The 8,494-nt window shown below is 40.6% G+C and overlaps 1 protein-coding gene and 1 non-coding gene across 2 annotated transcripts; both read left to right on the top strand.

Annotated features, from left to right (window-relative positions):
- The first annotated feature begins 5,841 nt into the window (after positions 1–5,841).
- On the top strand, positions 5,842–8,420 carry RPL37 (ribosomal protein L37). The gene is made up of 4 exons (XM_016147963.1): positions 5,842–5,960; positions 6,580–6,715; positions 6,966–7,050; positions 8,302–8,420. Exons 1-4 carry the CDS (start codon positions 5,958–5,960, stop codon positions 8,369–8,371), a joined length of 294 nt encoding a protein of 97 aa, XP_016003449.1. The 5' UTR covers positions 5,842–5,957; the 3' UTR covers positions 8,372–8,420.
- On the top strand, positions 8,140–8,220 carry LOC118607194. The gene has a single exon (XR_004952731.1). It is a non-coding gene; the product is annotated as a small nucleolar RNA SNORD72 (small nucleolar RNA).
- Positions 8,421–8,494: the final 74 nt, after the last annotated feature.

Raw genomic sequence — 8,494 nt, forward strand, 5'->3', positions numbered from 1 at the left:
CGTTTTTTTCTCAGGACAGTTTTGGTAGCATTTGCTCATTCCTCTGGGGCTCTACGGCGTTCGGTCTCGAAGGGTATAATGGCTGTGGCTCAGCGTCGGTTTTACAACCATGGCTGGTAAAAATCAACTGTTGTTTCTCTGCCATCCCCACTTTTCTGCCTTACCCATTTCTCTGCCTTCTGCCCCGATGACTGGGCACTGCTGCTGGCTGTGTGGAGCTCGCAGCACTCCCAGGCGAGGCCGTTCGGGGAACTCACTGCTCCGTCTCCCCTCGCCCTCTTCCTACAGGGAGCTCTGGCTTCCAGAGGCAGCTTTTTTGATTCTCCCAGTCCACCACCCGACACCCAGGGTTCTGACCTGTCGTAGCTCTTATGCGCAGATCCCATTCTCAGACATGCTGGTGTGCAGTTTGGGTATTTTTTGTTGCGTTTTAGATGTTCAGTTTATTGTTGTTTCAAGGGGAGAGATCTGGGAGCATCGCTCAATTTGCCATGTTTAATCCAGCCTGTCCGATGAACCAATATCGATGCATTGTTATTAACTATATTCCATTGTTTACGTTAGGATTCAGTTGTGCTTTTTGACAAATCTGTAACGTCACCTATCCACCATTACAGTGCCATGCAGAGGAGTTTCATTGCCTTAAAAATCTCGTGCTCTACCTATTCATCCACCCCCCCTACCCTGAACCTCTGGCAATCACCGATTTTTTACTGTCAACATAGTTTTGCCTTTTCTAAAAAAAAAAAAAAAAAATAAGTGAATGGATAAGCAAACTGTGGTAAACCCACACAGTGGAATATTAGTCAGCAAAAAAAAAAAGAAAAGAGCTACCAAGCCACAAAAAGACATGGAGAAAACTTAAAAGGATATTGCTAATGAAAGAAGCCAATTCGAAAAGACTACCAACTGTATGATTCCGAGTATGCAGCAATAAAGAAAGATTGTAATTTTGATTATGTAATGTACATGATATTAAATTGTGAATTAGTGGGACTTTGCTGTAACAGCAAATTAATATTTGAAGATATTGGTACTTGATATTCTATTGAGGAAAATTTGCCTCCAAATTTTAAGCTGGAAAGTTACCTGAATGACTGTTCAGAAATGACTCACAACTATATGACATTTTAGATTTTTGATATGTACATTAAGAATTGTGTATAAACTGAAATGTCTTTGTACTTACCCTCAGAACAACCAATAAAATCTCAATTATGAAAAAAAACACAAGTTTTAAAAAAGGTAGAGTGATTCTATTTGGCAAAGGTCAAATACGTCAATGTCGCCTAGTGTCAGAGAGGGCTAATACAAACAAGCCAAGGCAGTGGAAGAATTCAGCCCTGAGCCCTCCCATACCCTGGCTCCCTGTAGATTTTATTTATCTGCAATTAGACTAGGTAAAGAAATGAATATGAAATTCAAAAGGATGATTATCTTGGTTGGAGGGAGTTTTGGGATGGGATGGAATGAGGAGACAAGGAGATCATAGAGTTAGATAAAGGCTATCATCCAGGGATGAGTTTATAGTTAAGTGTTTATTATATTATTAAAGATGTTTAAATATGTTTTTTAAAAAATGCAGGCCATGCAAGGACCAATGCTGAGGCTGTATTAAGAACCAAGAATAATAATTAATTTAACCTGAAGTTGAAAAAAAAAAGAGAAAATCCTCATGTGACATTAAAAATTAATTTTAAGGTCATCAACATTGAGGCAAGATCCTCCACCAGTAAAAAGATTATGATTCACACATTCTAATAACGGGCTTCTCAAACCCCATCACCTCCCCTCTGCTCTATTCTAATATCCCTGGCACCCGCAATCCCTGACTGAGAGATTGCAAATGGTTGTGACAGTGTTTATTTGAAATGAGATATTTGGCAGCAAAATTTAAATTTAGGGAAGAAAGTTTCATTCAGTTTGTTAGTTAACAGGAAATTTGCATACAAAGGCACAGAATGCAAATAGAAGTGAGCTGAGGGAAGGGTGGCCAATAGATAGATGGAGATTTGAAAATACATCCCTCAAACCAAATCCAATGACATGAGTACAATTTTGTTTGTAGTGATGGAATTTCATGTAGGTGATGTTTTAAATTAAAAACTCAGCAGTAATTTTGTCTCATTTATTGTAGTGGGGAAAAGCAGGTTTAATGCCAAGTTCTGGTTGTCAAGAGACTGAAATTGGTAACAGAACCACAGGCGCAGGATTTATAGTCTATCATTCTCTGCCAAAAGTCAAAATGCAATAGGGCGAATGCCTAGGTAACAGCACAGATTATTTGTTTCAGAAATCAATCTATTCCCAACCTAATCCTGGCACTTGGATGAGAAGCTCTAAAAGGGCTTCCTAGGACTTTGTAGAACCAAAGGCCTACCTGACCATGGCCAAGCACATGGAAAAGAACCATTTCATATCAGGGAGGGAAGGAAAAATATTCACTTCCTCTGATCTTTACAATTCTGGAAGTATCTGGGATAAAAGTGCTCTTACATAGTGCTTGCTCCTTGGGGGCTGTAACTTGTCCTACCTTTTCTACACTGATCTCATTTCCATAGCACTGTATTGGGTAGAATGAAAACATTCTCCCCACCCCCCACCCCAAAAATTCCCCCTGCCCCAGAATAACTATGTCCTAATCATCACAACCTGTGAATATGTTGTTACTCGGCAAAGGACAATTAAGGATGCAAATGGAATTAAGGTTGCTAATAGCTGAATTTGGGATGAGGAAACTGGAGCCAATGCAATCATAATGCAGCTGTTAAAAGATAAGCTGAGGTATATTGAAAATTAAAAGCTTAATTGAGCAAAATTTGATTCAAATAGGGCCATGCCAAACCAAAAGTGAGTGCTTAGAGGTACTTATAATATGGTACATCACTTGTAAAATTCTTACTCTTTTAGCAGGAAATGATATAGGACATCTCTTGCAGAGTTCTTTTTAGTAAACCTAGTTTTCTTCTTTTCTTCCCTCAAATCACAATAATTGCCCCCAAACTGGTGACTCAGATCCTCTGGCTATTGATAAGGGTCATCAGCCCATTGTTAGCAGAAATAGTGTTAGGCCAGACAGGACCTCCAGAGTCTGAGAAGGGAGGAGACTTTAGGCAAAGGTCATTTTTTTTTCTCTTTAAGAAATATATTTACCAAGCCTGTCTCCCTTTACTTGCTTAATAGGCAAATCAATAATAGAAATTAATAGACATATGATTTAAATAATGTTCGTATCTTCTTTTCCTTGCCTAGGGACTGAGGTGGCACTTCAGCAGGAAACCCAAGACCCCACCCTGACTAAGGCCAAAAGGGAAAGAGCTCCATGAAACCCCAGTAGCCAGGGACAACTGTCCCTTGTTCATCATGAAGTAGTTACAGAAAAAGAAACCTTCTTTCCATCAACATCCATACTAATAAAGGGGTTCATGGCTCTTAGAAAAGAGGTAGGGAAGTTAGTTAGTGGGTGTCAGGTCTGCCTGCAAAGACACTGAGGTCATCCTATCCTAGATGTGGTCTGTCCTAATCCGCCCACAATTAAGCAAGCCAGAAGGCACATTTTATCTCACACAAAGAACTGAGCAGAGGATTAGGTACCAGATTAAGCCAGTCACTCACACCTGCCGCAATAAAGACCCCAACAACCTTCAACTTACCTGACCCTCATTATACCATCATTATAATGTGATGCATTGTCTGGAAGTTCCTTAATATCACTATAACAGACTGAATTCTGCGAACAAACATGCGCAGAAAGCAAAATGATGAATCACTAAGTCCTGTCAATCTTAGTTGTCAATAGAGGAAGCCCATCCCTCTAAGAAAAGTAACCACCCACAACAAAAAGGGATAAAAACCCCAAAGGCTTTGTTATCAGGCCTTTTGAGCCACGATTCTCTTGCTCAGTCTTGCTTCCATGTATGGAAGTGTACTTTCCCTTCTTATAAAACTTTTCTACTGTATTTCGGTGTCTTGCTCAATTCTTCGTTCGAGACATCGAGGATCTGGACAACGTGCCGGAAGAGGATCCCCACTCTCCGGTAACACTTAGACTTCAGGAGCCAAAGAAAAGACATATAAAGTGCAAAAGCTACGAAAGGAAATTGCTTTAATTGGCTAAAGCTTAAAGCCTAAGTGAGTGACTGTCCTTAGCATTTTGGTTTCATATACCTTGAGGCATTTACAGGCTTAAATCTTGGTTTGCTTATGTAAGCAGCTATGGCATTAGAGCCACCTCAGTCTAATGCCCTCCTTGTTTAATTTAACAAGGTCTTAGAAGTAGCAACAGGAGGCAGAAGAGTGTAACGTGATGTGAGAAAGATTATTAGTGGCTTTGAAGGTGGAAGGAGACAATAAGCCAAGGAATGCCAGCAGCATTTAGAAGCCGAAAAAGGCAAGAAAACATTATATTCTAGAGCCATAAAAGAAAGGAACGCAAGCTTGTCCATCTTTTGATTTTAGCTCAATGACACCCATCTCAAACTTCTGACCAAAACCATAAGATAATATATATGTTTTAATTGTAGTAAGAATGCTTCACAGGACATCTAGCCTCTTAAACAGATTTTAAGTGTATGATACCGTACCGTTAACTTTAGGTACAATATTGTACAGCAGATCTCTATACTTCATTCCTTGTGTGTAACTGAGATTTTATACCCGTTGATTAAATTTGTTTAAAGCCACTAAGTTTGTGGTAACTTATTGGAATGGCAACAGGAAACTGATACAAGTGCCTAATGCAGAAAGATCACCCTGGACTGCAGTTCGGTCCAAGGACTCGAATGTTGGTTTTTCTCTTTATACCTTCGCTGCCCACCTACCACCCCTCATCTACCACTTCCTTGAAGACAGGAACTATCTCCTGTTAATGTTTCTATTCCCAGTCCCTATCAAAGAGCCTAGTACTTATTTGGCACTTATTGACTGTTAGTTAACCTGTCAGAATTAACAGGTTAGTGATTCTTAGAGTTCATCTTGTTTTGCTAGTGGTTAATCAATAACTTTTGCGGATATTTCACATATGACGGGTAAAGAAATTCTTTGTTTTAGAAAGCATATTTTAGGGTTAAGATCATTTCTCCCTGATTCTTAATGTTCAGATATTTTCCCGTTTTCCGGGGGGGGGGGGGAGCGGGGGGAGGGGCTTTTGTTGGCCAAGAGATTACAACTGGATTAGTGTTTATCAAGGAGGTCTGGGAACCATTTTTGAAACTGTGTTTTTTAAGTACAGACTTCCATGGCCTACCTAAAGCTGCTGAGTCAGATTTCCTCACAGTGCAGGAAACTATTTACTAAGTTCCACGTGTGAGTCCTTGGCACAATTAAATTTGGAATAAAAACATCCGCCTTTATATACTAGTTAGAAAAACTAGTTTGCCTTTCCTTTTAGATTCTCAGCCTACCTCCTCAAAGGCCGGTCTGTGCCTCGGCAGTCCCAGTAAACTCAGTGAGAATCAGCCTCAGCCAAAAAGTTTCCAGCCAGAGTGAAGGGGAACTTGGAGAAACTGGTTTCTCCCGGATCAGGATCCTAATCCCACTTGGACCTCCCCTCTCCCCTAAAAAAACACACACACGCCGGGAGCGCTAAGTCGGCACGGGTACCACAGGAAGAGGCAACTTCATCACCTCGAAGACCAGAATCTACGATGTGAATACAACTCGCACTGAGAACGCCCAAAAAAGACAAGATCAGGGGAGGCGCAGGAGCAAGAGAAAAAGAACCAGCAGCAACGCTCAGACCCAAGTGCTGGCCCCGCCCGCCTGCAGGGAGCTGAAACCCGTATTGGCCCCGCCTGGCTCGGATCCTCCTCTCGACTCCACCCACACTGCGACTGCGGACTCTTAAGAACGAAGCACCGCGCCCCTCCGGAAGTACTTCCCTGGGCGGAAGCTTCTGAGCGTGACATAGCGGAAGCGTTTTCTCTTCCGTCCTCTTTGGTCTCGGCCGCAGAAGCGAGATGGTGAGTGTCTTGCGACTTATCTTTCAATCCCCTTCCATCCTCCTCCTTTGCGTTTCGTTCTTTTTTATTCATGGGGTATCGACAAAGTTCCCGATAAGGGGAGCGGGTGGGCAGGGAACGGGCATGCTGTGGCCCTCAAGAGCCAGAAGAACGTTACCTAACTACCAGGACTGCCGCGCCTGCAGTCGTGGAAGTGCAGCTGCTTTAGGTCCCTTGCTTCGGTTTGGCCTTGGAGTACACACAGCCCTGCCCTTAGATAAAGCTTGATTTGGAAATGTTGGGCTAATGTGTAAGCAAAGGAATTTGGTGGTGGTCGTGGCTGGCAGAAATCCTTAGGTTTTTGGGTAAGGGTAGGAGGGAAAACCACATTATTTCGACTTTGGCTTTACGCCTCTTTTTAAAAACTTAATGTAACATTTAAAAACAGCAACTTTTGCGGAAGGCTTTAGATAAATATGAAATGCCGGTGGTGGTTTCTGAGTTAACATTTAAGAAAAGTTAGAAACTTCTTCCCCAGTTTCAGCCCTTATGACCAGCTTTAAATCTTTTCTGTAGTTTCTTTACCTGAGATGTATATTAACAGTTGGATTTCAGAATTGTTTATCCCCTTAATTTACAGACGAAGGGAACGTCATCATTCGGAAAGCGTCGCAATAAGACTCACACGTTATGCCGCCGCTGTGGCTCTAAGGCCTACCACCTTCAGAAGTCTACCTGTGGCAAATGTGGCTACCCCGCCAAGAGGAAGAGAAAGTGTAAGTTGAATGTTTTTCAGGCCGACTGTTAGGTATTGGAATGGATCTTGAGGCTCGGAGTAGTCTTGTTTGCATTTTACCGGAGTGAGGCATGGCTTTTGGACATTTTGGGGGTCTAAGGTAGAGTTGTGCATTTGTGTGCCAATGAAACTGCTTTAAAACACAAGGAAGGGACTTAACTATATTGTCTGACAGTTCCTACAAGGTGTCTGGGAAAAATCATTTAAAACCATACCTGAATTTGTTTTAGATAACTGGAGTGCGAAGGCTAAAAGACGAAATACCACTGGGACTGGTCGAATGAGGCACCTGAAGATTGTATACCGCAGATTCAGGTACAGTTTTTATGTTTTGATTACAATTGGTTCTGTGAGCTTAGATAAGATTCATCTATTTACTGATGGGAAATAATGCTATCATGATTAGTGGGGCTAAGTTATTGGAAGGAATTTTCTTCTGCTACCATAACCTTCGGGTCTGTTAATGTACACTTTGTTAATCTTTCAGTAAACAGAAATTTATAAATGTCTAGAGTGTGGTTTGTGCTAGATTCCCCAAAATGTGATATCAGTAATACCCACTTTCTTACTAAAATTTGTTAAGACTGAATGATGTCTGGAGTCAGGCCTTCAGTTTTGTGGTTTTGGGCAAGTGCTATAGATTTGGTCATAGTTGCTGTTATTTTTATATGAAAAAGAAATGGTTTTGTTACTTAAAGTCCAGCTTGAGAGTTTGTTAGGAATGCAGAAATTTCAGCCCCAACTATTTTAACAGTACTTTTAAAGGGTTAACCCATCTAAGGTCTTAGCTGAGATAATTCTTTGTGGGGGGCTGTCTTATGCAATATCTAGCAGAATCCCTGGCCTCTACCTACACAATTCCAGATTTTCTAATTTTAAAAGATCACAAGGCAGTTAAGGGCTTTGTAAACAATACCACTAGGTGTGTTTGTGTTCACGTACTGAGGCAACCTGTTTTGCACTTAAAACCATTATATGGTAGCATGGACTTAGTAATGAGTACTGAGTGGTCTGCTGGTGTAATAATGTAAGAGAGCACAAACTAAAGCCAGAGTTTAACTTTTCTATGCTTCAATTCACAAATCTTTTGAAGGGGGAAACAGTACGTACACTTTCCTGAGAGAAGGTATGAATATTAAATGAATCGAAATGTAAAGCATAGTCAAGCATTTTAGAAAATGTCTGCCATGAAACATGCTCATTGTTTTTCCTTGGTTAAAGGAAAGTAAGATTCTCTGACTTGGACCCATTTTCACAAATAACCTTAAGTCTCTTAACCTGCAGTGGGGAAATACCAATTCAGTGATCAGTACAAATAAATTGAGGGGTTTTTTTGTTTGTTTTTAATTGTTAATTATATTTCTAAAATGGGTATCTTGAAGCGAAAGTAAAAAAAAATGTTGCAGCTTATCAGTGATGCTGTAAAAATAAATGTCTGAACATATGAATTCAATATTGATTTCAGCCATTTAACTGAGATAAGCTTGTTAAAATCTGTTTTAGCAAAAATTAAAGTACGTATACAATGTTGCTGAAGTAATGGTTCTTGTTTTTAACATGGTGCAGGCATGGATTCCGTGAAGGAACAACACCTAAACCCAAGAGGGCAGCTGTTGCAGCATCCAGTTCATCTTAAGGACTTAAGTGATTAGTCACACAATAAACATTTTGGTTTTAAAAAAAAATCTGGTGTGCTAAGGTATTTTTAATACGCCTGTAGTATTAATGAATTACTATAGGTTTGGGAATGGGTCGACTT

The sequence above is a fragment of the Rousettus aegyptiacus genome, unplaced genomic scaffold (genome assembly GCF_014176215.1).
Source record: "Rousettus aegyptiacus isolate mRouAeg1 unplaced genomic scaffold, mRouAeg1.p scaffold_m13_p_8, whole genome shotgun sequence".
Classification (NCBI taxonomy): Eukaryota; Metazoa; Chordata; class Mammalia; order Chiroptera; family Pteropodidae; genus Rousettus; species Rousettus aegyptiacus.

Bases quoted from the DNA above. Each gene is read 5' to 3' on its own strand.
- RPL37 (XM_016147963.1), top strand. The intron at 6,716-6,965 runs GTAAGTTGAATG...AATTTGTTTTAG, and splicing joins CGCCAAGAGGAAGAGAAAGT to ATAACTGGAGTGCGAAGGCT. The intron at 7,051-8,301 runs GTACAGTTTTTA...AACATGGTGCAG, and splicing joins ATTGTATACCGCAGATTCAG to GCATGGATTCCGTGAAGGAA.